General features: G+C 35.9%; 2 protein-coding genes across 2 annotated transcripts in view; one reads left to right on the top strand and one right to left on the bottom strand.

The window, feature by feature from the left end:
* Nucleotides 1-348: 348 nt before the first annotated feature.
* Nucleotides 349-2,439, bottom strand: LOC141902449 (V-type proton ATPase subunit D-like). The gene is made up of 8 exons (XM_074790183.1): nt 2,330-2,439; nt 2,026-2,143; nt 1,767-1,914; nt 1,634-1,678; nt 1,383-1,553; nt 990-1,068; nt 569-719; nt 349-482 (listed from the first exon to the last, which is right to left on the bottom strand). The coding sequence occupies exons 1-7, from the start codon at nt 2,368-2,370 to the stop codon at nt 578-580; spliced, it is 744 nt and encodes a 247-aa protein (XP_074646284.1). The 5' UTR covers nt 2,371-2,439; the 3' UTR covers nt 349-482; nt 569-577.
* Nucleotides 2,440-5,411: 2,972 nt separating this feature from the next.
* Nucleotides 5,412-27,429, top strand: part of LOC141915135 (uncharacterized) — a 30,301-nt gene continuing 8,283 nt past the window's right edge. Inside the window, exons 1-28 of the mRNA XM_074806551.1 lie at nt 5,412-5,553; nt 6,066-6,171; nt 6,720-6,811; nt 12,586-12,706; nt 14,220-14,312; nt 14,688-14,804; nt 18,206-18,301; nt 18,614-18,796; nt 19,141-19,301; nt 19,395-19,584; nt 19,794-19,940; nt 20,032-20,098; nt 20,190-20,304; nt 20,396-20,487; nt 20,573-20,775; nt 20,867-20,994; nt 21,156-21,407; nt 21,509-21,628; nt 21,715-21,850; nt 23,063-23,107; nt 24,154-24,201; nt 24,472-24,489; nt 25,042-25,195; nt 25,272-25,378; nt 25,462-25,560; nt 25,650-25,825; nt 26,159-26,378; nt 26,785-26,939. Of these exons, the coding sequence (XP_074662652.1) occupies nt 6,088-6,171; nt 6,720-6,811; nt 12,586-12,706; nt 14,220-14,312; nt 14,688-14,804; nt 18,206-18,301; nt 18,614-18,796; nt 19,141-19,301; nt 19,395-19,584; nt 19,794-19,940; nt 20,032-20,098; nt 20,190-20,304; nt 20,396-20,487; nt 20,573-20,775; nt 20,867-20,994; nt 21,156-21,407; nt 21,509-21,628; nt 21,715-21,850; nt 23,063-23,107; nt 24,154-24,201; nt 24,472-24,489; nt 25,042-25,195; nt 25,272-25,378; nt 25,462-25,560; nt 25,650-25,825; nt 26,159-26,378; nt 26,785-26,939 (3,419 nt within the window). The 5' untranslated portion in view covers nt 5,412-5,553; nt 6,066-6,087. The remainder of the gene's footprint in view (nt 5,554-6,065; nt 6,172-6,719; nt 6,812-12,585; nt 12,707-14,219; nt 14,313-14,687; nt 14,805-18,205; nt 18,302-18,613; nt 18,797-19,140; nt 19,302-19,394; nt 19,585-19,793; nt 19,941-20,031; nt 20,099-20,189; nt 20,305-20,395; nt 20,488-20,572; nt 20,776-20,866; nt 20,995-21,155; nt 21,408-21,508; nt 21,629-21,714; nt 21,851-23,062; nt 23,108-24,153; nt 24,202-24,471; nt 24,490-25,041; nt 25,196-25,271; nt 25,379-25,461; nt 25,561-25,649; nt 25,826-26,158; nt 26,379-26,784; nt 26,940-27,429) is intronic.

Here is a 27,429-nt window from a genome sequence, read left to right as displayed (position 1 = left end):
AAGCCTGTTTTTATCAACAAGGGTTAGGTATAGATGATCCTATGACTGGCTTTTTCAAGACAAAGATGTAGTTGATAAATCCATGCATAGTCTGAAAATATCTTAAATTGAACAATAATCACACACAAGCGAGCCTTGCACTGTTCATTTAATGCATCTTTGCTGGAATGTACATCTTAATAATCCACCAATGTCTAGGTTCATAACTTTATAGGCAAAATTTCAAACTAAGGCAGTAGCATGGCACCAATTCCATACTTATGTTATATTTCAAAAGTTATGCACATTTCACCATCTTATAAAGTATGCCAGTAATTTAAATAAATATCACTATTTGCGAGTCGTTTTAGTCTCCAAACAACAAATCCTCATCTCTCTCTTCTAATAAGCTTACTGGCATTTCCACTTCTATTTCATACATCTTTAGTAGTTTTTCTGCCTTTGCTCTTAATATTTTCTTTTTTTCCTGAATTTTCTTTAATCTGCAATGATAAACGAACACATTGGTAATTACATTGAGAGCGTATATACACAAAGCCACTTTAAGTTTTCTGCACCCCTAAAAAACCTTATTGTTTTAATTGAAGAGTAGATCCTCATCGCGGTCATCTAAAAGACTTGAAGGACCATCTTGATAGTCCATCTTTGCTTCATAAGCAAGCCTATGAGCCTCTGCTTTTTTTCTGATAATCTTTTTCTTTTCCTGGATTTTCTTTAGTCTGAATTTTTGAGCAGAAACTTGATAATACAAGGAATACTCACCTGTTACTGACTATTTCATCTTATGAACTTTTTTCAAACATTAAGTACCAAATCAAAGATTGTATATAGTGTAGTCAATCGTAACATAAACCAAGATACATTGTATGATTTATCAAAAGCAAAAACGTATAATTTAACAAATAGATTTCGCGGGAAGATAGCAAGCTACCAATACCCAAGATTATACATAATTAATGCGATTCAAGTCACCAATTCTCAGTTTTTACCTGTAAAATTCTTCACGTTCTCGTTCGTCTAATTCTGCTGTAATATATGACAATGTTCTTTCTATTTTCGGAATAATTACTGAAAAAGAAGGACATAGAATGATACGGGTAAAATACATTGTCTCGTTCCAGTTTATCAAACAAAATAAACACGCATTCACAATATTGCTAATCAATCCATATTTTAATCTGGCCCATACCTAGAATGGACCAATTTAATGTTAAATGTTCTTAAATCAGATGTTATCTCTGTTCCAGCTAGACACAATTAAAGCAATGTTTCTATTCACACTCAGAGAAATGGTCAATTGTAAATTCTAGATTTCTGAAGTGGACTAAACTTAGAACCTTCTAATTAACGTATTGTGATTGCGGCTTTAAAACCTCATTTACCATATTCGATAGCATTAACTCGTCTATTAGTGATCTTGATCACTTCGTCTAATGTTATAAAAGATGTCTGTAGAGAAGCAAGTTGAACGAGTAACACAACAGCTTTCGCGTAGTTTTTCTTCAATCGGTCGATAGCTTGACCACCTTTAGACAACCCTGCTAACTCATAGTCTAAATGAAACATTCAAAATTAATTCATTGCGCTACAATCACTACAGAACACGCATGGCTATATTAGAGCAAAAACTTACTATCAGTTCCATCTGCATAATGTTCAAATACTGGTAATACAACACCTGAAATTCAAGCCAAAATACTTCAGTCATTCGAAGAAATTGTTCTCATAAAAAAACCTGCTCGAGGAATGTTTCTAAATTAACCAACCTGCGACATTGTCTCTCTTTGTTCTAACTTTGATTTGAGCTTTATTAACATTTTGCAGTACCATATGATTAAAATCACCAGTGGCAAATTTAGCTTCGGCAAGTGAAAATGAAGCCTCCTTCATTACTTCACCCATTAATTGTTTCGTCTATAAACGATAGAAATTTTATGATAAAAGCCCAGAAATAATGAGCTTCAATTATCAAAAACTACACAACAAATCAGAAAAGAAAAAGGCTAATTTTGACAATAGGCCTACCTCAATGATTTTCTTCAAGATTTGTCTAAATCGGAGAGTCAACGCATCGGCTTTTTTCTTTAATAGACTATGCCCTTTTTCAGCACCTTTAAGACGCGCTTTCATTATGGTCAGAGCCCTGCAAAAATTATGAAAAATACAAATGTAAATTTTAGTAGTTGATCTGTCAAACAAGGTCACATGATTGACTGACAAGTGTCCAACCACAAAATTGTTCAGCCTTTTATCAACAGATTTAACACAACTCCATGCGTTCAAAATCATAGATTGGTGATTCGGGTGAATATTGATCGAAGTTACTTACATCCGTGATGGAAAAACGTTAATTCTGTCTTTTGATGACATTTTATTTACGATAATTCACAAAATCACAGCGTAAAAATCGAACCCGGAAATAAACGATTGATGTCTGTCTGCAGAGTTTCCAGAACCTGTCATGTCAGGTCTTAAGACCTGACATGACAGGTCTGACCTGTCATGTCAGGTCCCGAAAAAACCCAAACTCATGACAATATTTGACGAAACGGCGAAATATCTAGACATGTGCTAGACGAATGGAAGAACATTTTGAGTTGAATGAATATTCTGACCCGTCGTTAATATCGAAAATGATTCAACAATAACGATAAGGAAATTGTTCTGACAAATAATTCATTTGAAAGGTTGATTTATAAGATGAAAATATTTATGTGTAAACTATGACTTATTTCTGTATTAAAGGGAAAAAAATAAGTTTATAAGTTTTAATTTAGTAGATGAATTTATTAATGTAGAAGTAAGAGCACATTATAAGTCTAAGAGAAAATTTTCGCTAGATGAATCGAGGTCTTGATATTTCGTTTCCGCAATAAGACACTGAAAATTATCTGCTCACTATCACAGTTCGGCAACACTCCTCACTGTCATCAGTCATGAAGTATCACTATTTATATTCATTGTCTTTATGATGTACATGTAAAAGAGCCGAATGCAATATAGAAACTGATTTTATTGAGACTGATTTTAAATCTACTCATCAATTTAAAGCATGAAGTTTTTTTTCAATTTATACCAGTTTTAATGCAGACCTGTCACCTCAGGTCCCGAGAAGCTCTGCAAAATGGCGCGAGCTGCCGTGTGAGGTCTCACTTCATAATTATTGTTTTATAGCAACTTAAGATTAACTCTATCAATGGTTAGCAATATATATTATACTTATTACTATATAAAGATACCATAAAAAGTAAAGTTTTTTCCATTTCATCAGTTTTAGTGCAGACCTGTCACCACAGGTCCCGAGAAGCTCTGCAAAATGGCGCGAGCTGCCGTGTGAGGTCTCGCTTCAAAATTATTGTTTTATAGTAACTTAAGATTACCTATATCCATGGTTAGCAATTTATATTATATTCATTGCTATAAAGAGACCATAAAAATTAAAGTTTTCCTTCATTTCATCATTTTAAATGCAGACCTGTCACCACAGGTCTCGAGAAGCTCTGCAAAATGGCGCGAGCTGCCGTGTGAGGTCTCGCTTCAAAATTATTGTTTTATAGTAACTTAAGATTAACTCTATCTATGGTTAGCAATCTATATTATACTCTTTACTATAAAGAGACCATAAAAATTAAAGTTTTCCTTCATTTCATCAGTTTTAATGCAGACCTGTCACCACAGGTCCCGAGAAGCTCTGCAAAATGGCGCGAGCTGCCGTGTGAGGTCTCGCTTCAAAATTATTGTTTTATGGTAACTTAAGATTAACTCTATCTATGGTTAGCAATTTATATTATACTTATTACTGTATAAAGGTTATAAAAAGTAAAGTTTTTTCCATTTCATCAGTTTTAGTGCAGACCTGTCACCACAGGTCCCGAGAAGCTCTGCAAAATGGCGCGCGTTGCCGTGTGAGGTCTCGCTTCAAAATCATTGTTTTATAGTAACTTATTACCTATATCCATGGTTAGCAATTTATATTATATTCATTGCTATAAAGATACCATAAAAAGTGAAGTTTTTTCCATTTCATCAGTTTTAATGCAGACCTGTCACCACAGGTCCCGAAGACTCTGCAAAATGGCGCGAGCTGCCGTGTGAGGTCTCGCTTCAAAATTATTGTTTTATGGTAACTTTAGATTAACTCTATCTATGGTTAGCAATTTATATTATACTTATTACTATATAAAGCTTATAAAAAGTAAAGTTTTTTCCATTTCATCAGTTTTAGTGCAGACCTGTCACCACAGGTCCCGAGAAGCTCTGCAAAATGGCGCGCGTTGCCGTGTGAGGTCTCGCTTCATAATTATTGTTTTATAGTAACTTAAGATTAACTCTATCTATGGTTAGCAATCTATATTATACTCTTTACTATAAAGAGACCATAAAAATTAAAGTTTTCCTTCATTTCATCAGTTTTAATGCAGACCTGTCACCACAGGTCCCGAGAAGCTCTGCAATATGGCGCGAGCTGCCGTGTGAGGTCTCGCTTCAAAATTATTGTTTTATAGTAACTTAAGATTAATTCTATCCATGGTTAGCAATTTATATTATATTCATTGCTATAAAGAGACCATAAAAATTATATATAATAAAATTACCATAATATATAATAATATAGGGCCTAATCTTAATGAGTATAATGATTGTTATTAATACTGATTATGATTACATAAGGCACTACTGGTATCATTTTGCCTGATCTTGATATTTTTATGTTTCGTGTTACAAAAAAATAAATTAATTGTAAACAATTCGTTCAATGTTCTCCAATAATTCACAATCATTCCATCTTTATTATTATAAGGCGATATAGTTCAACAACTTTTTATAAACGGACAAACATAAATTCTTAAATGAATTCATAACACATCATTGTTTGTTTTTTGTTTTTGAATAATATATTCAGAAAGCACTACGATATGTTCTTTGTGTTCTTATCGGCTATCATTTGTTCTAAATCCGCGCCTATCATATCTTCTAATCGCCTATCATCGGTTCAGTCATAACGATTTTCATTTTAGCGAATCGACCTGTCACCTGAGGTCCCACCTGTCATGTCAGGTCTTGGGCCCTGACATGACAGGTTCTAGAAACTCTGCAGACAGACCTAAATGAAATAAACTAATAACTACTGGTCCGGACCCCAATGACTACTGACGGGACCCGACCAATATGGAAGGCAAAAATCCCCAAAATTATTGAAAATTATAATTTTTCTATACTGGTTAAATTTTTATTTAAGATACCAGTCTATAATTATGAGTTATTAATGATTAAAATGCATATATCCTATGAGCTAAATATGTAAATCAATATTTCGTTGTACCCGAGTCCGTCTCTATGTCCGATTACTCGCTTGCCAGCGCGGAAACGGCGTTACCGGCAAATGGTGACATCTAGCGACCTTGAGCCAAACCATTCATTGTACACGAACCTCAGTTCACTGGCTTCTACATAATGAAATTCAGTATGTTGTTGTATGAGTAACCGAACAGTTGATTATTTTCGTGGTGTAAACTGTGGATTTATATGTTTACGGACTTTATCTGATAAGATGTAGGTATCGTTTTTTACTACTGACAATCATTTAAACTGGCTATCACTCATCCTTCCAGTAAATTAAATTCAGAAAATGTCAATTGAATTTATTCCTTATTTGATGAATTTTGTCTAAACTACACTAACACATGGGAGATTGTAAACACCAGCATAAAAAGGAGAAGGATTAGGGCATTTGGCGATTATTAAGACAACAGCAAGTCAATGTTGGAAAGCCTTTAGTAGCCTACACCTGTTTGTTATCACCATCAATCAGCATAATTAACAAATTTTATTTAGATAAAAACAAGTTACAATGAATAACTTCCAATCATTTGTCATCTTTCATCTTAGATAGTCACAATGTCAATATCTATGAAATTCAAATGTAAAACATGGTTTATCTTATTTGACAAAATGCTTCATGTAGTAAGTACCTTTAGCCTGGGTCTACTTATTACGCCTGCCCTATAACCATATGAATGAATCCTACATTGACACCCATATTTAAATGATACGGTTTTATTCAGGGCATAATTCAACAGCCTCCTAATGGATAGGCCTCAGGGACCGAGGAAAATATTGCGCTCACCATCTCTGAAAAGAAAGAATAGGCCTGTTCCTCTATCAGAAAGGGTAAGTTGCAATCTGATCTAGAATTGGATTTATATGGTAGACTGTATTAGGCTTTAGGTGACTTATGCCGGTCTAGTGTCTGAAAGCATTTCAAGTTGACCTGTTATTAACTAGTTCATGATGTGTTTGAATATGAAAGAAGTATATCATATGTGCGTGTTTTTGAAGCTATTGACAGCCGACACTTCCATGCTTTTAAAGTCCGAACAATCTCTACACAATCTTTGAGATAATTGCCCTCATTGTAGCCTTGTAATGTATATGATTACGCTCTGTGATATGTTAACCGTTTATTTGTCCACGGTCTGGTGGACAGCAGTTTAATTTTTTCAGTCTTTTCGATAAGATCTTTTCAAATCATAATTTAGCGCTGTCCTTTCAGCCAAGAGAACTCATAATTGAATAATTTAAGCCAATCGAAGCAATTCAGAATCGCCTCAGGTGTACACTGTTTATGATTAGTCGTCAATGCATCACCACGAAATATTCTCAACTTTCAACCTTTTTTTTTGAATGAGCATAAAACATTGTAATTCATTGTTTTACAGGTGACATTAGAGCGTGTTTTGGGGGTAACTGTTTCTGGAAATTCGAGTTTGACAGTATGTCAAAATACCGGAACGATCATATATCCTGCAGGGTAAGTCTCCGGCTGATACATTGAGTTTACGATTAGTACAGTTAATTCTGCTTAATTCATAGTAATTATTTCGTTCCTTCACTAAATTCGTTAGTATTTCAGTCCGTTTTTACACATCCCATACTAATTCAATTCCATATTTCACCTAATACGTACAAAAACTGCTGGACCCAAAGTGATACAAATTACGCAGACTTTACTGTAGATCTATAAGGATTGTGGTTTATGTTGGATAACTGACCTGTCCTGAGAGTTAAAGTCATTTAGCCGTCATATTTTGACTACAGATTAATAATCTATATATTCCGCAGACTATTAATCTCTTGTGATAATAAAATCGATAGGCTTATTTCTATACTATACCCCATTAAATGCATTATATATTTCTAATCCGGTGAGTTGTACCAAGCATTTTCTGGTGAATGGATGTGATCAAAACTAATGCCTCCTAATTCATAGAAAGAGATTGGTGTATCAACATAACTATATATCCTGTTCATGTCATTGCATATAAACCTGGTCTGAAATAAAAATGAATGAATAAGATGAAGTGAATCAATTCATGAAGTGATAAAACAATAGTCTGCAGAAATGTCGTAAAAAGTAGCAACAGTTGATTATGCGTAAACAGAGAAATTCCCCTGCTGATGGATGATGTTGAGTAGTAGCTACACTGACCACAACATGTCTGGTTGCCAGCATATGCGAGTCATATATCTAGTAATATGACATATATATATAGCTGATTATGCAACATATGCTAATCTATGATAATCCAATTAAACACAATTATCTAATTGTCTGTTCTGGGATAAATTGATCGATATGTATGTTGAATTGGTATTAAGATGTTTTTGTTTCAATAGGGTGATCGAGTTTGTTGGGGATATTTTTATTCGAGTAGACATACAGGGAGGGGGGTATCGTCATCGATTTCTCTTTTATTTGTTATAAAATGCTACAGATGGGCTGTGGTTTCACACAACACGTGTTATTGGCTCAGAAAACACATTCAATATCCACGCTAACAAAACGAGAATGCCAGATTCTTACGCTTGAAGATTTTAGCTCGGATTAGTTAGATTACCGATGTTAACGTTTTGACTCAGCGAAGGCTGAGTAATGCGGGTAATTTGAAGCGTAAGTTCGCTTGTCACTGGATTAAAGAAGGTTGTAATTGTTTTTTTTTTTTGTTGAACACTTCAACAAGAGCACTTATAGCTTTCGAAGTAACTAATAAAAATTGGAAGGAAATAAGAGCGAATGAAAACTTTTTCTCGTAAAATACTTCGCCCCTACTTGACTCGCACTTAAGATGAATCGGTTGTTGGTTTAGTTAGATGAAGATTTACATGAATCAGATCCACTGTGTCTCGAGTAGAAGTCTTCCAGGCTCTGTGAAATGAGTAGGTTTAGCGAGCACGAGTTCAGACAAATCTGATTTTTGAATGTACTGCTATGTAGACAACTGGTTTGCCTCAATTAACTGAATAAGTTATGGTGTCAATGATTTTACGAAACAAATTCATCTAATAAGCGACGATAATCAAACGGTAATTTGTGTTGAACTAGGTCTGTTATTGTTCATCTATTAGTTTTTTTAGAATTACATGTTCTTCAGTTGGAAACAACAACGTATAGTCCTAATGTAGACAGATATAATAGAAGGGAAGTACTCTTTGACTGCTATGTCTGACAGAGATGATCGCCCGTTTACACCGACATCGACCTTTAAAGAGTAGAGATAAGACTTAACTTAAGAAATAAAACAAATATATTTTTCTTCATAAAACAGTAAAATATGTATAGAAATAGCGGCATAGTAAAATATCTAGTTATTATAAAGCACAGGTTTTTAAGCACCAATTCTGTTTCTCGCAGTAAGTCATTTCAATTCATAGAAAATCAGCTAAGTTCGGGAACTGATAAGCGGTTCTGCTGATACGTCCTCGGGCTATTCTGCTGTTTTGGTTTCTATTTCTCTTATTGGCAAACCATTTGCGAACCTGTTCGGTAGCTATCCCGGCGGCGTCGCTGAGTATCAGTATCTCATCGTTCGTCGGATACGGGTAATGTTCGTGTTGCTGATACCACGTTTCGAGAATCTGAATCGACATTTTCGTAAAAAGTCTCCGCGTTTTCGTGCAGTTCGCGTCGGCGGCGTCGTAACTATCGACATCGACGGCTTTACGTTTTACCCCCTTCGTACTCGCGAGTCGAGACAGATTGATCGATTTCTCGAGTAGATCCAAACTCTTACTGACTCGATTGATCAGTTTATGCATGAGACTATCGTAGTACGAGTCGACGGCCGGTTTATTCGTACCGTCGATCATTAAATCGCCGTAATGATCGGCCTCGATAGTAGCGCACTGGTACTTGTAGAAATTATGCAAGTCGGCTAGTTGTTGCGACGGACGCGATTTCAACGCTTCGAATTTCATTTCGAGCGCGCTCTGTCGCCGATGCACGGGAACGTCGGGATCGTGTTCGCCGATCGTCCGCATAAGATGCACCGGTTCTTCGGCGGCGGTCGTCATGCATTCCGATAGCAGCGTCATTTGTAGTTCGCGGAATTCCGGTTTCATCGCGAGTCCGAACATTATATCCGACGTGATCGTTTTCGGCTGCGTCGTTTCGCAAGGGGAACAAAATCCGCTGTCGTTTTCGGGTTGAGTTTGAGGAGTCGTTTGAATGACGAAATCGTCGTCGTTTTCAGCCACATTTTCAGGTGTACTCGTCATCACCGCGTACGGATCATCCTCTTCGACGTTCTCTATTTTAATCTCGCGTTCTTCGAAGTTTTCGGTTTTGATTTGAAACAAATCGTACAGAATGTCGTCGTATTCTGATTTTTCCATCCTGTCACTGACGGTGGCTAACTCCCTACTGACCCTTCTCTGCATGGAGAACTACACCCTATAACTGAGTTGTGATTGGTTGGTTCGTGGTCAAGCGGTCAGGCATTAGTAGTTATTGTTGACCCTTTCATGTTCATTCATCCTGCAGTACACAATATTCAGAGCTACTTGTCCCCAATTGTCAGGGACAGTCCCCGAAAACACCTCACTGTCCCTGATAGTGTTTTTTGTGCTATTGACAATCAGTTATCCTTATGAATACCCCTAAAAAATTTTCTTTTTTTGTCCCCGATGTGGTAATTGATTGAGGTTGGCATATGTGATCATTAACACACTGAAATAATTCATCTATTTCGATGAATTACTGCACAATTCCTTCGATAACTCAAATTGGGAGTCAGAAAGTTATTCCAGGATGTATGACTATATAATTATTGAAAGGCCGCCCCGAAACGATCAACCCATTTCACCACCTGATAGTGATTATATGATAATTATTCAGGTGTTTCTCTCTGCTCGGGTTTCCATAAAAACAACAACTATAAACTGCTGCCTAGCGGAGATCTGATGCTGTGACTAAGACCGTTTCAAATATTTTGAATTCAACGAAGTTTTTGCCATACCGCGACTGTCTGTGAGTTAGTCATAACGTCTCCTATAGCTGTAATTTATCATTCAGTCGTTGATTTTACGTGACGATAATTAGTTTTTGGTCGGGCGCGATTGTCGTAGGCGAAATCTTTTGTAAGATTCGACAAAAAAATAGACTTGCGCGAAGAGTCAATGATATTCTATACGTTTGATAGATAAGGGAATCGAGGTTATTCAGTAGCGTCTGTGTGTGTGCAAGTGTGTTTGAATTTAAGTCATTGAAAATATGTGTTGATTGATTTGTAAAAGTACAAAAAATCAACTTTTCCCACCAGACAAATTAAGTTCTATACATTGTATTCGATGTTTCGGTTTTCCTGTCATATCGAATTAAGAAAATCAGACCCCCTTCTTGCGGTTGACATTGGGTTTAGTTCCTATATAGCTTAGTTTCAAGATTAACCTTGCCAAGCTTATGGGTTCCTCCGTTTCTATGTGGCTGACTAGTTAATCCACAAATGACTAGTCGGCCTAAACTCCACCCATGATGGTAGAGTAGAGATCTACCACCTTCCTGTGTACGATGAGCACAGCTGATTCATACTGACTCAGTTAGCACCTGTCGCTGAAAGTTACCCGATGTGAGTTACACTATTAGTATAGGGGCACCCAGATATTTTTCATGTCATTCATAAATCCTGTGTATTACCTATATAAGCATGTTTATATCTGATCTTGATTCACGTAGGCGCAAATTTCACAGTAAAATCATTCGACATATCAGATGTTTTCACTCTGACAAGTGGTTGGGTCGATACTTGTATGTCTGGGTTTACAGCAGTATATGGCAGTGCAGTTCTCTCCTCGGATATTATGAAGCTGGTATTGTTGTATGTGTTAGATTAATGATTTCCAGTATTGTTTCCCACTGTTTTATTTACTGAATAATTACGAAATTCAATGCTTAATCGATGTCAACAATTGAGCAACTTATTTCACATGTTATCTCATTTGACTCCAAGAATATTCGTCGGCTAAAACTGTTTTCCAGAATGTGCAAGTCTTTTGTTTTTACGAAAAAGCTCTATGGTTGGTTCCCTTTCAACTCTTATATCTCAGTATTTTTTTGCTGAGTTGGGTTGAAAACTTGGGGTTTAGTTTTCTTAGCAGGCTAATCGGAAACCGCTGTTCTTCACCGGGCTTGTTGATGAATCTTACCTCACAACGCTTATTGGGTGAATCAATAATAGATTTTTGATTTTTCGCTGTAAAGTAAAGAAGTAGAAGAAATACGATAATGGGTCTGTGAAGTATAATCGTCTGAATCGACTGTAGACTTTAGAAAGTTGTTGGTTTAATGAAGTTCTTCTAAGTTCGCGTATTATTCCGGATGATTTGGTTTATTTGATAAATTTCGAAACGCCTCAGACACGGTTTATTATTCCGATGTTTTTCTAGCGCTAAATTCTATACAACAGTCGGCGATATGGCGGACTTTTTTGCGTGGAAATTTCCTAGAAAGACGACACTTTTTTCCTGGCGCACAATGCAAGGTGTTTAATGGTTATAATGGAGACGTTTTATTCCGTGAGGTTTGAATTTAAAACGAACATTGTATTCTATATTTGAGGCGTGTTTATAAAGTTATCGGTTCTTTGTAACTTGTCTCTGAAATTCACATTTCTTCGGCATTCTAGCAGTGAATACACTACCTACCGTACACACTAATCCCCGCCTGATTTCAGTGACGCAATTATTTGAATTTTCTCTTTTTAAAAGAAACGTTTAACATTAAAATCCTGTTTCTTTCAATAATATTTTCTTTGTTATTTCTTAGAAAGTTTTTCGTTGTAATCGTGCGGTTTTTCATTGAAACGGAACAATCCATGAATTTGTCTTGGCAGGCCGAAAGTCTCTTTTTAAGATCGTCAAGAAATATTGTGTCTGGCAACTTTTTAAAATCCATTTACTGCAATTCTTGTCTCATGCGTCTCAGACAGAATTTCAGTCTCGCCATCAGAATAGAATAAAGATGTTTGTTATATCATTTTTACCGGCTCACTTTATCTTGTGAATATTTCAGCGAATTTCTCAAGCAGGACACATTTATCAAACCCTCTTAACCTGAAATAGTTTTCATGTTAGATTCAAAACTTGAATTAAAACCATTACCCAGGCTAGGTCAGTACCCTGTCAATCAGTCCGTAGATTGGAGTAGTATCCCGTAATCGCTATCATTCCTACTACATGTACTTGAATTTATCATCTCTTGAATTATTTCCGAAGTGATCTATTCATTTATCGTTATCGTTCTATTTTCAGATGTGTACTCATTTTTCTGAACGCGAGGAAAAATCGACAAAGTCATATCATAAACACAGTTAAAAAGTCAATATCGGCAGTGTGTATATCACCTGATGGCAAATATGTTGTCACTGGAGAGGTAAGGAGTTCCGTTGATATCCGCAGCAGCATGGTTAAATTTACGAATTTCAGTGTTAGAAACGTTTCAAATTTAACATGTTCATCCGCGATATGTTTTTCGTAGAAAAATTGCAGGAGTTTAAAGGTTTGTATATATTACACGCCGCAACTGACTGAGCGCAACTGGCTAGATTTCCCTGGGAATTCGATCTTTCCACTGCTCGAAAGAAACAAAATTATCTATTTCTTCCGCATTTATCTCAAGAAGCGAAACAAATGTTATTACTAAACTGTATCGTTTTATGATACAGTTTACGAGGTCCCCTGTTTTGCCAACATTGCTAATTGTGTCGGTATACGGGTATTCTCGGCAAAATCACCTTCTAAAATAGGTGCTGTTTACCAGGGAAATCTACCAACTGTTGAAATAACCTAACATTGTTTCACTTTCATCTCACGCGAATACTGTTTATACTTGTATTGAGCTGTCTTTTGTTCCGTGATCTCGCCCGAAATGAACACAAATACTCACTGAATTCTTGGCTTTGCTTTTGAAAGTTCAAGACATTGAAATGCATATCAGTAACTATTAACAAAACAAACTCGGCAGAAATTTTAGGTAAATTTTACTACAGAGTTTTCTTTATTGTCACCAGTCATGTCTCAATCATGCTCTGAATATGTTCTTGCTTAAAGCGTTTTAAGATTAAACCGATATGTACTGAAACATTTGAACTGAAAGGTCAGGCATAGATTTCCCAGACGGTCCATTCTGTATAAATAGCATGCTTCATCTACTGGTATTGCAAACAGTTATAAAATTGTACATATTCTCAGCTCGTTCTCAGTGCAAAATAATCTCACCTTGAACATTTGATCCGTGTTTCTGAGACTGATTTGTTTTTGCGAAGAAGAAACATTCATATCTTTCAATCATTTCTTTTGAATGCATTAAAGCGTTCCGCGAATGATAAGCTTCACGTGATTTAAAACTAGACATTGTTTTCATCACTTTTTTCACTGATCACTTTTTAAGTTTCGATGAACTATGAAATACTGTATTCAGAATGCGTAACTGAAGCTGATGTTTTTGCATGGTTAACGTTATTATGTTGTCTGATTCTATCCGACCCTGGACCTGTTATCATCTAGATATGTCGGTTATCATTTCATTGCAGTAAAACAAAATACGATCTGTACGTGTACACAGAGTAATCTCCTTATATGAAAAAATTGTTGTATTTTTTTTGGCAAATTACTAACAAAAAACCTACCGATATTTACTTCGAAATTATAGAATATATTTCTATCACTTCTTCGTCATTTGTTAATATGTGAGACTATTAATTCTGACCTAATGATGTGTAATTGTAACCTAACCTGGATGTCTAAATTGTGTATGACAATTGTTTCGAATATAAAAATCCGGTTAATTGGAAACTATCGTGAATTAAGTAACCAAAACAATGGTTTTTTTCCTAGTGATGTAATGTTAATTTGAAGATGACATCATATATTTTGTTTTATTTCAGTGTGGACACCAGCCACATGTCCGTGTTTGGGATATGGAAGAGAAGAATGTTGTCGCGGAATTTGCTGGACATAAGTTCGGTATTAATTGCGTGGTAAGGAACACGTTGCATGTTGATGCTGGTTCACTATGTGATGCCCTTTTGAAAATCCACTTGATACAGGCTAATCTCCTGTGCTGATCTTGATCTAATATGCATTAAGATAAAATAAAACTGTACCTAAATTTTTATAATTTTACTGAGGGAGGACTCCAAGACATTACCCTCCTGCAAGACACTTGCACCATGACTAAGATTGCTCTTTTCATGTTAGGTGAACCCCTTTTTTCGGCCTGGATCCGTTCCTGTATTAGCCTACACTGATGCAAATCAATTTGCCTTGTTTACAGACGTTAACACGAATTCCCTTTCAGGTTGTTTTCCCCACCACTGTCTATCGATTGTACATCGTTTAAATCCGAATTTCAGGCATTTTCACCCAACATGAAACACATCGTTTCCATCGGATCCCAACATGATATGATGGTGAATGTATGGAACTGGAGAGCCAATACTAAATTCGCTTCGAATAAAGTGTCAGCGAAAGTAAGTATCGTCCTCAAAACGTAACCTCCTATCCCGATCAATACAGTGTACGAACGGTAATTTATCGGCTATTCAGCAAAAATTATCTCTAGACATCAGACAATCTCTCTGATATACCGGGCTATTCTGTCACATACTTTACGTTTTAATAGGCAGTGTTTAATGCGTATGTTTGTATACTTGGACAATGGTGAATTGAAAAACACTTTTTGTCACATATTTTAGTGGCATTGAGGCTTAGTCGAGATTTATATTTCTGTGATTTTAATCAAAGACTGTAGAAGAAATTCCTGTTGAATCCAGGCATATGTTGATAAATGACCGGTGCATTATTTTTTTTTTGATTAGTAAACGTTATAATTAACATAGTTTCGCTGATAGATTTTCTTTATAGCCTCGACCTATATCTGTTCAATCAGTGCTTTTGATTCTCGTTAATCCTTAATGAGCGACATTGTCACCTTGTCGTGTAAATCAACGCGAATCAAAGTATGTGGGTAACTTCAAAAAAGAAATTGGAACTGAACTCAAAAAGATTGCAATTCAGATAACTGAATTTCCCAGGGCTCGTGTCCGCTGTTATGGTGCTCGTTTTACTTTGGCCAGTGGTCATTCAGAAGAAGTACAGTTCCGTAAGACGATTATTATAAGGTTAATGTTATTATAGTAATTAATTGTGACCCTGTTCAGTTGAAGCATAGTTTATTATTTCTCATTAGCAGTAAATGCCTCGTGATTTCGATAACCTTTTATTAGCCATTTGTTAAACTTCTGAAAGCATTTTGTAGCTGGTATAATAAGTTGGAGTGGCTGTTTGTTGTGATTTCATTATGTTATTGGTCTTACATGTGGTATGGTAATGTCAGGCTTCGATTTAGGATTTGAAGGAAAATTTTTTTCGCCGTGGAATTCTGTCAAGCAGAGTTGTATACGTAGTAGAAGTTGTTCTAAATATATAAAAAAAACTCAAGTGTACACGCGAACAGCATGGTGATTCTTTGAGTCCTCAAACATGGATTCACAGGACGTCTATTAAACCTTTCAACGCGATAGTTCTGTCAACGCGTCTTATTTCGACTAATTTCCTAGAAATCTTAAACTTTCTCCCGAGGCAGCCGGATTAGAAACAAACCTAAAAGAATTAGGAGGGTTTGTTACACACCATTGAGTGAAAGTAGAAAAAATTCATCCCAACCCATAAGAAGAATACCAAGCAGAATACCAAGCGACGTATTGGTAATATTGGCTTATTGCCAAAGTACTTATTGAACTAAATTGCCTTATCCTTTTTAGCGATTGAAAAACGTTTCTTAAGTCTCGTCGACGAATGTTTATATAGGAGAATGATTAACAATCGTTGGGGACCGGTAATTACCGTATTTGTGAGTCGTTTAAAAAGTGTATTCTGTATCAAATTTGCAGACATTATAGTTCAGTCATGTTTTCAAAGCCGATATTCATTGTGAAACGCGACCATTTTCACAGCTTGAAACTAATACAGTTTTCAAAAAGTGTCGACTAATACGCGGCTAGATAATAAATAGTTCACTGATATTATCGACTTCAATTTTACCCTCAGGTTATGTTTCGCGCAGTATTATTATGACTCGCGTCTATGTTCCTTCCTTTTATGACTTGCGTCATTAATGTACTATAATCATTCACTGAAAAAATACAACCGAACTATGTCTTGAGTACCGAATTTCAGAATTCAATGATTTGTAATGACATTGGTGCAATATTAGGCTAGTTACCATTTTGAGACACAAATGAGCTCCAGTTGTGGCTCATTTGGCGTCTGACTAGTGCAGGGGTTGGCCACTGACCTGCAAAACTCAGGGAATCAGAAAAAAAAAAATCAGGGAAAACTCAGAGAATTTGGATGTTATTATCCACTGGTTTCTTTATCAATACGCAATTCATTAGAAATGAATAGATTCTACTGTGGCGTTTTAAACCTAGAAATTTCTTGCATTCACTCAGGGGGAATTTTGTGTTGTTACATGGAAAAATCAGGGAAAACTGGGGGGAATTTGTAAAATGGTAGAAAGTGGCCACCCTGTTGTAACGCTTTAAGCCCTCAGTAACTGCGCTTCGAAATACGTTTCATAAGTTTTCCATAAATTTTAACTAAGAACGCTATCAACAGTTTTAGTGTTTGCGCCTTTCATTCTAAAGCTTAATGGACCTGAAAATTTGTGTGTTAATCTTCTCGATGCGATCAATTTAATCGCTAATACCACGACGTGAATTAATGACGTTATAACGTTACAACGAATATCTATATCCTATGTATGTATCTGTAAAAATAAAATCAATTTTAGTTAACGCGGTGGCAGATGGTATCTCGCTGCCAATATCAACTTATTGCCTAAAATACATGAAAGTTTATAGAGTAGGCATGAAATCCGACGTGTTACGGCCAAAAGATTTTTGATCGGATGTGTTGACAGTTTTGATAATCCGGGAGCCGATCCTTATGAAAAGACAGTTTTAGGTTTAGATTAATTGATATCCTTCACGCGCTACTTTGACGATTTTGTTATTGCACGTTCGACATGATTACTCATCGGAAACAGTTCAATTGACGGAAGTTTTCATTTGATGTTTGCGTTCATCGAGGTTTTATGAGGTTGTTGAGATATATTTCCCGTCTACCTGTTAGAAGTACTGCTTAACTCCGTTGAAGTCAATACTACGTATTGTAAACTATGTATTCGTATTGTGTGTGTACGCTTTTCTTTTGAAATGATTTATGAGGAAATTTGTAACAAACGAACAAAATGTTGTCGTCAGTACTTGACAGATATGTATTTTAGAACCTTCCGAAGCGCCACACATTAATGTCACGATCATGGGAACCGATTAATACCGACACACAGCAAAAAAATCATATGCCGCTAAAATCTTTATGTTGTAGGGTTTGGTCGCTTTGGGTATTCATAATTTGACAAATTTCTATGTCATATTTGACCGCTCCTTTATTATACCACATCCACCAGAAATATAATGTCATCCGTGCAACAGCTTCCTGTCTGTGTGTTACTGATTGTACGTTTGCTTCGTAGAAACAAGTGTTCGAATAACACTGAAAAAAACCAGGTCTTATTGAATAAGAAGCTCTCATTCAACTCGAGGAAATAGAGTTCTTAGCCTCTGAGCGCTGTGCAAATATAAGAGCTAATTGAGGAGCGAAAGTTTTAGAAAATTTTGTGAACGCGATCTAGATGTGTGGTTTATTTACCCACAAGCTTTATTCGAGTGAAAAAAGGCTTTCTTTTTACCAAACATATGATACCCCATTTTTTCCTATATGAAAAAAATTGTACCCTTCAAAAAAAGAAAAAAATTCTTAACTCAATGAGAAAATGACTGATCTAGAATTATGAATTATCTTACAGGTCAATAATGTTGCATTTTCTCAAGATGGTAGTTATTTCGTCACAGTAGGCAATCGGCATGTTAAATTTTGGTACTTAGTTGCAACAAAGTCTAGGGTGAGTAACGATTTTATCAAAAACAGACATTATTCGGCTATCATAACTCATCATAGCTCTAATAGCGAATACAGCACGGACATTCAAATCAATTACAACTGTATATTTGATGCTCTAGTTCGTGGAATTTGTAATTTAACACTAATTAAGTTTGAATTAAAAATATCAAATTCATTCACTCGCTATCAAATTCACATCGCTCAACACTAACAGGAATCAATATAAGTATGCATGTTATGCAGATATTTTTTTATTTTTTTTATCAAAAAGGATTATCGTAAGTTAATTTTGATGTTAATCGTAATATTTTAGATAAAAGAAACTGCGGTGCTTAATGGACGCTCGGGAATATTGGGCGAACAGAGAAACAACTACTTCACGGATGTGGCTTGTGGAAAGGGTGAAAATAGTGAAAGTACATACTGTATAACGCAGTCGGGATTATTGTGCGAATTCAATGACAAACGGCTACTCGATAAATGGGTTGAATTACGGGTGAGTCATAAAGTATCATTTTCTCGTTTAATTGAAAAACTCTCCGCTCATCTTGTGGTTACTTCATATCAATTCATTTTCAAGAACTGCTGGCATGATTTCTATTTCCAAAGTGAAGATGATTGTTTAAATATTAAAGCTCCCTACCGTCATGTTTAATGACTGTTTCACTGTAATTTGAACTCCTGACTATGAATCCTATTTTTATATCGGTGATAAAAATGATGAAGTGCATCTGTTAATGTCAATAGGAGGATGTATAGGAAATCTATTGGTAACATTTAACCTATTTCTTGTTTAGTTTGTTAAGTAAGGTTGATAGGTTCTCGTTCTTATATTTTCAGACGAAAAGCGCCAATTGTATTACAACCGGTGAAAATCACATATTCATCGGATGCGCTGAGGGTATAGTTCGCATTTTCAGTCCTTACACTTTGCATTTCTTAGCTACGTTGCCACGTCCTCACTATATAGGAGTAGACATTGCTGCAGGCCTTGATCCCAGGTAAAATACATGCCTCAACAGACAGACATATTAGTCTATAGTCTATTATTAGAAATAGAACAAAAATCAATGTCTATTCTGTTGATTTTTCAGCCATATGACGACCCACGGTAATTCAGCTAAGTTTCCCGATGTGATTGCCTGCTGTTATGACAACACGAATAAAAAATTGACCTGCGTTTATACCGACCACAGTTTATACGTATGGGACATCAAAGATGTGAAAAAGATCGGCAAATTTCAGTCCTATCTTTATCATAGTCATTGCGTTTGGAACGTCGAGGTAAGAAAACAGTTTCAAAGAAAATACACTATCTTTTGTTTAGTGTAACGAGAAATAGAAATCCGTTCGAGATAAGCCAGTTCCTGGTTCTCCGTGAAGTAATTCTATTCTCAATCTTACGCTGTAATTGTTTGTACTATTCTCTGCTCAATTACAACTGATCAAGCGATAGCAAGACGTATACATAGAATGATTCGTTCTAATTTTAGACGTACCCTGAGCTGGCTGATGAGAGCAAGGCGGCGCTACCTCCTGGTACATTCATGACCTGTTCTAGTGATGATACGATCAGAATCTGGAACCTCGATCCTCACATGAACGCTGAGTCCGGGCTCAAACGAAATATATATAGCAATGTAAGTTAAACATCCACTCGCCTTTTTTTATTTGATTACTTTAAGCAGTAGAATGAATAGTTTTAATTGCCTGCATTTCAATGATTTCTAGGATTTATTAAAAGTGATTTATACTGATGAAGATTTGAACTTTATCTGTGATGTAGATTATAATCCAGGTATGTATGTCCCTCTAATTTCATCATTACATACGCAGTCAGTGAATGAATTAGTTCGGGTAATAACTATTGATAACTTCATTTCTTTCAGCTGGTGGAACTGATAAAACTGACACTTCGTATGACGGTAAAAATGGTATTCGCACAATAAAAATCAGTCCTGATGGAAGTCATTTAGCATCAGGAGACCGAACCGGAAATATCAGGTTTGAAAAATGTCATTTGTTTTACGCTATAAACCGTTACAGCCTTAATTTTAAAATGATTTTAATCTTAAAATTCTGTTTTTACTTGAAGAATTCACAGTTTACACTTTATGAATGAGATGTGCCTGATCGAAGCTCACGATAGTGAAGTACTATGTTTAGAATACAATGTTTCGAAGCAGAGTAAGCAGCCCACAATTCCTAGAACTAGTCAATTCTTAAGTAATGTAAAATGTTATAGTTTCGTTCATTTCTCGGATAATTTTAGAAGATCCGATGCAATTGCTCGCTACTGCCAGTAGAGATCGTTTGATTCACGTGTTCGATGTGAAGAAAGATTATACGCTCCTGCAGACTATAGATGATCATTCGGCCAGTATTACCGCTGTGAGATTCGCTAGTAATGACAACCAATTGAGGATGCTCAGCTGCGGAGCTGACAAATCTCTTCTGTTTCGTACAGCTCAGATTGTAAGTCCACGTACTCGCAAATCAATACTACTTCGCTTGCGTTTTGATTTCTTCTTTGGTTGCACTGATGATCTAAATGTATTCTTTTCAGAATCCTGAGACGGATACATTACAGTTTTCACTAAATCACAACCTAGCTGAAAAAACAACTCTGTATGACATGGGTGTAGATCCTACAAATAGATTTGTTGCCACTGCTTGCCAAGATCGAAACATCAGGTAATCAATCAACCCTTAGCTCCTTGTTCCTACATTTCTTCATACAATATTGCATTATTTATTTACTGATATTAGGATTCAAGTAGTTTTCAATTCTCAAAGAATGAGTAGTATTTGACACCATAATTGGAAGTCTTGACATATTTTTTCCCGTTCTCAAGGATATACAACGTACGCACTGGTAAACAGCGTAAATGTTATAAAGGTACACTGGGAGATGACGGTACATTGGTAAAAGTACAGTTAGATCCGACTGGTAGATACGCAGCTACGAGCAGCTCCGATAAGAATCTATCGATCATAGATTTCATGTCCGGGGATTGCGTGGCGTCGATGTACGCCCATTCTGAGATCGCACCCGGTCTTCAGTTTACTAATGATCTGAAACATCTGATTACTGTAGCGGGTGATAGGTACGTTCATTCAAGATCTTTACATCTTCCCGACCGAGACATTTCATGAGGTTTTGCGTATGATTTTATTCTCTAACAACTCTGTCTCTGTCTCTTTATAGTTGTATTTATATATGGAAGTTACATCCGGAATTCACTGAACAGATGAAAATGCGCAGAGAAGCTCTGAAACAACAGGATATAACTGATGGACAGAAATTGCAACAGAAAATGGAAGAAAAGTAAATGAACTGAAAACTGAAATAATAATCACAAATTCATACAAAAAATTATCAGCATTATGGTTAATCTAATTCATCTCTTTCAGGAAAGTAGATATACCGATTCAACATTACGAACGTCCTTCAAATAGCACAAATACACCTACTCGTACTCCCCTCGAAGGTGAAGATGTGGAATACAGTTTCAATGTGACTCAGCTTCCAGCTTGGGCTAAAAAACAGGTGCTGTATTCAGGATAGACTGAGTTTATTATATATTTGACACGTTTAGGGATATTTGGATGTTGTATTCTGTAGTGCCACATCAAGGTATTAGGTGTAGATTAAACAGAGCCATCATTTATCAACTACAGAATGAACAATATTACTTGCCTTGCTGAAGCCTGCTTTACTTGCCTCGGCATCGCAGCAATAATGCACTAACAATCTGCAAAAACTGCGATATTGTTTGTTACGTCGATGAGAATATTGTTTATTTCATTGATTGATTGATGATCAATTTATTACGTAATGATGTTTTATATGTATTTCTCTGATATATAATAGCATGGTGACGACCTTTTCACCGAGTTCGGTTTTTCGAGATGCCGCACACTGTTTTTCTATTCTCCCGTTTACGCTCATTTAAAACCTTGACTTACAGATAAAATCTCTTGATAGTACCCCGCGAAGGGCATCTTTTAGATCAGTAAGTTCCCCACACATGCGTGTGTCTGTGTGTTTAGCATTACGTTGACCCATTGAAAGTTTGTCCTTTGTGGTTGTATTTCAACGAGGATCTGTGCGTGAACAACTATTTGAAATCATCTAGGATTTGAAATAATTTTTCAGTTGTAGATTTCAATGGGTTGACTTGATTAACAATAACTTTGTATCCTACACTGAGTATTCTGACTGACTTAATGATATTTTATATTATATAAGTTACATATTTTTAGTAAATCTTTGGTTGCGCTATTTTATATTTTTTAGTTTCAGCAAAACCTTCCCTGATTTGATTTCAGGATAAAATTTCTTTATTTTCTACTTCTGATAGCTTACTACTGGTTTGACTACTAGGAAGGTGCCATGCAGCACAATTTAAACCACTAAATATAAATCCAATTTGTGTAAGCCATTTGGTGTATGTCTTAAAACTGAACTAGAAGCATGTGATATAGATTTTCATAATACTGAAAAAGAATTTGAATAGCGTTGTTCTCTACTGCTGGGGCTTATCAGCTTTTTATGTATATTTCTGTATATTGCCTATTTACATACGGAACTTCTAAAACTATTGGAATAGTGGTGAACGCTTTGTAACTAACAGAACACTGCTGCCACTAAAAAAAGATTTCATAATTCTCGCTGTTTTCAGTTGAAGAGAATTGAAATGAAATGCTTCGAAAGTTCTGCAGGCAACTAACCTGAATGCATGTTTATATTCATTTACAGTTACTAAAAGGACATATTTCATCACCAGATTATGCCCAGCGCAGAGTAAGATATCATTCATGTATATTGCAAATATTCCCTTATTCTGACATTCATCGTCAGATACGTCGCTTCTGTTCAATCATTGTATTCATATCCTGATCCTATTAGGACTGGGGCAACCATGAAATACACAACATAATGATAATAGTTTCCCTAACCTACCATTTGTACCATACTAGTTCTTTAACACCAACCACCGTTCTACAAATATTATTGATGCACATGTTTTCTCCCATCATGGTTGCCTCATGTCTGTAACTGTGAGTTGAGGTGGGTTTTCCTGATGGATTAGTCCCCTACAGCTATTTCATTTAGAATAAGTTCTCGTAGGTCTGACTAAGGTAGTTCATTCAACTGTGACCGTAGAAATGATGGGTGGGCTTGTTCATTCCGATGGTGCAGGATTTTAAATCTTTTTCACTTATCTTACGAAAATTTCAAATTTTTACATCATTCATTATTTAAGATGCAGGTTTTTGCAATGAAATCGTCATTATTTCCTTTCACACAATGGTTTTGGTATTTTCCACGCAAAGTCCCCATCTTAGGATATCTTTTGGTAAATGAAATAAAGTAATATATGATAAGTTTGAGCTTTTTGAAGAGAGATTTCCAAATAAATCCAACTTATCTGTATTACTAAGTAGTAGGAGTAAGAGGAATATTCCGGTGAATATGAAATTCCGCATGAATTTTATCATTTCATCTGTTTTCAGAATCTGCTCCTGTAAATAATTTACACCTCTGTTCATGTAGCTTCAAGTACGCTTTTAGAGTAGTTTCATTCATTAAAATTCTTTGTTCAACTCGTAAGATGTAAAAATGTATATTTGTCATTTTGTAAATTGGGAAAAAAAAAGAAATAACAAACAGTAAAATGTCACACAAGTGCTTGCTTAAAAGCTTGGAATATATTTCTGCTTTGGTTTGAGAAATATTCACTCAAAACGATGAAGCACTTAAAAAAACTGTTTATGATATGTCATATTAATATTGCTAGCTTTTTAAGCATGTTTATACACTGAAGTTTACTTTCTTCACCCCACCAGGCATCAATACCGCAATCTAGTATCGAGTCAACATCTGTGTGGAATAAGGTTTGTGCCCAATCAACTCTCAATTATTACATATTCGAAATATCTCACTCTAAGTACCTAATGACTATAAAGGATTTGGTTGAACAAGTGAATAATTGAGGGTCAGTTATGAAACGTTGCTTATAACAAAAAACACTTTGTCAAGCTTTAGCTTATTGATGATAGAATGGTTCATAAATTCGTACACAGTTTGCATGTTAATAAATTACTGGAACAGGGATTATTGCTCAGGTTGATGGTTTGTCTAATATATGTTTGTTGTGCTTTCAGAGACGGGATGTGTTATGGGTATTAATTTGTTGATTTAACTCATCATCTGAGTCTGAAGTACACAATACTGAATGCTTGTTCTCAACCTTTTGTTTACCTTTGGCTCAGATTATTTATTTGATAACTGCACTTTTCAATCAATGATATCGCTGATAATTTACGGGATAGAATGATGGTATTTCATATGATTAGAAAAACAACTCAATCTATTGCTTCGATCATGATTTCATTGGACACGTCTTAATTTGTCTCCGATAGCTATGGATTAGGGATGTAGTGGTTATATTCGATACATTTTAAAGTTGATAATCAAGTCAAAGTTACGTGTAAAATATAAATTTAACAACAATCATTGCATGTATGGCTTAAACATGTCGGAACGCATGCGATGACATTAATGTACATGTACTAAAAGTAATACATTGTCATAATATTATAATTTCCAAGAAATGATATATGTTTTGTGGCCCCGATCTGCATGACCCTCATTCCAGTTCGCACGATACATGTCTTATCCAGTGGTCTCTCATATTCCTGAATATGTAATGAACATTGTAATTTCATTTACAGGTACTTCATGAAGAGATCGATCTGAACGGACCGATGAGCTGTCCTCAAGCCCCGAAAGGTCGTTGGGCTCAAAGAGTCGATAATGAAGGCATCGTTATCAAGTCCGCTATCGACGAAAACAATTCAGTCGCGTTAACGCTTTCTGCTGCACAAGGTTGGTACTGGGTATGTCACAATAATCCATCTCAATCTTTACAGGGTGTAACCAAATATGTCAATTGTGATTGCAGATAGAAGAAGATTTACAGTCGAACCAGAAGTGCTTCAAGATCAGTGTCGTCAACTCGACGTCATGCGTAGAGAAACTATGGTTCTATCGTCCAACAAGCAACCTCCAGTAAGTATGAAATAATAGACTCACTTGGTGGAAAATCTCTTCTAGGGAGTAAGTTAATACATGTCTGAACTCTCCTTTTGCAGAAAAATGTTCCCATTATTCAACTAGAAGACGAAGATGACGACGACGAGGAATTCTTTTCTTTGGGAGCTAAAAAAGATGATCGAACGACAAATGAAGAGGTTAATATGAAACTGCTGTAGTACACTCGGACCTAAATCCAAGGTATCGATCCATCATATGTTTGTATAACGAAATTGTTGAATTTCAGGGTAATCCGTCGATGGTTCATAGAGCCAGTGATCCTGAAGTTCGTAGAAGACGATTTCTCGACAGCCCCGGAATCGATGATGAGGATGATGATGATAATGCCACAGACGACAGCGATGAACAAGTGATTTATTACCCGACTAGTGATGATGAAGAAACGAAAGAAGAAACTGAAAAGTAAAGTGAAATTTATCATTGAATCAACCCAATGTGAAACACAGTTGCCAGGTGCTATTGAAAATAAATAGTTATTTTATAGAAACCCTGACTGGCTATGATACCCTAAGTGCTTGTCAGTGATAACCATTGATAAAACACGTGGTTCATGTTCTAACAATGATTTTAAATCCCAGCCTCAGAATGAAGAATTGAAAATATTTCCTTGAGCTCCGTAGTAGCAGCTAGTCAGTAGGTTGAGGGATTAGAATGTGATATATTGAGTACCGGTAAACCCAATCTTTGATCTACGGCTGTTTGAATACTGATATATTTGTCTGTATTTCTTTACAGCTCGTTTCACGTTTTCGCTTTGTCGCCCGAGGAATTAAAACGTGGTCGCAATAACCTACGACACAGTGACAGCACAACTTCAGATCCGGCATCGAGCAGGGACCTCGATTCAGAGATGACCGAGAATACAATCGACGATGCAAGCGACGAAGAAATTGAATCCAGTCCCACAACTCCTCTCGATCCCAATAAAGAGTTTATCTCAGATCCAATTGCTAAGGTGAGTTAAATAATGTGTAACTAGAAAATGGTATAAATAGCAATACGAACTTACTGAGTAACATGTAATCGTTATGATTCTAGAGCAATCCTTCAAGAATTAAAGTTTGGGTAAATGAGTTTGTATTTGTGGAGGATAGATTCTTTCTAATAAATATGCTGTTTCACTTGTTGGTGTATGGCTCGATTTTTCAGCCCTCATTCCTCAGCTCCTTATAGCAACTTTTTCTCATACCTTTATTTGATAATCCTAGCTTTATGAAAATTCATGGCCAATATCTTTATAGATTTTCCTTCAGTCTCATAATCCATTTATTTGTGAATCTTTGAATCATTTCGCGTAAAAAACTGACTAATTGTCAATTACTAAACTCACTGATACTAACACATTCTTTCATTTTTTGTAGGAAGAGTATCTGAAACAAACCTTCGATAATCTGGGAGCCTCCTCGATGTTTTTATCTCAACCGGAAGAAAGCGCATTGACTAGCGCAACGGGACCTTCTCACAGACTTAGCATTTCATCAAAGTTTCTGTCAAGGGCTCAGCAAAATCATCTAAGGTATGGAATCAATTAGTTTTTGGTGAACAGACAATTTAGAAGGAGAGATTATGAAAGGCTTTTCGTGATTTAGAATAGGCCTATTAGAGCCTCATCGATTTATGTTGAACTAAACTAGGGAGGTGTTCTCTACTAAACTAAGTTAACTAACTTAGTCGAGTAGAATCAATTCTCAAACTTCTGCAATGAGCATGTTGTAAAATTCATTTCGACAGCTATATCTCAATAAACAATACAGTTCAGTACAATATAGAATATGCCCGAACATAATACATTCAATTTTCAACTCATTTTGCTTCATTTTGTTTTTTCGAAATTGTTCAAATACCAATATGAGACCAATTTATCACCACCATTCATTTATCCCCCCTTTTTACAACCGACTGTTATCGAGTTTCATTCTAACCCCATTGAATCCGAACCCTGCATTATTTTATGATCACAGAAGAATCGCTATGTGTACCCCGAGATATCTGAACTTGTTCAAAAA

This window comes from Tubulanus polymorphus, chromosome 1 (genome assembly GCF_964204645.1).
Source record: "Tubulanus polymorphus chromosome 1, tnTubPoly1.2, whole genome shotgun sequence".
Taxonomy (NCBI): Eukaryota; Metazoa; Nemertea; class Palaeonemertea; order Tubulaniformes; family Tubulanidae; genus Tubulanus; species Tubulanus polymorphus.
This window is presented reverse-complemented; position numbering and strand designations above follow the sequence as displayed.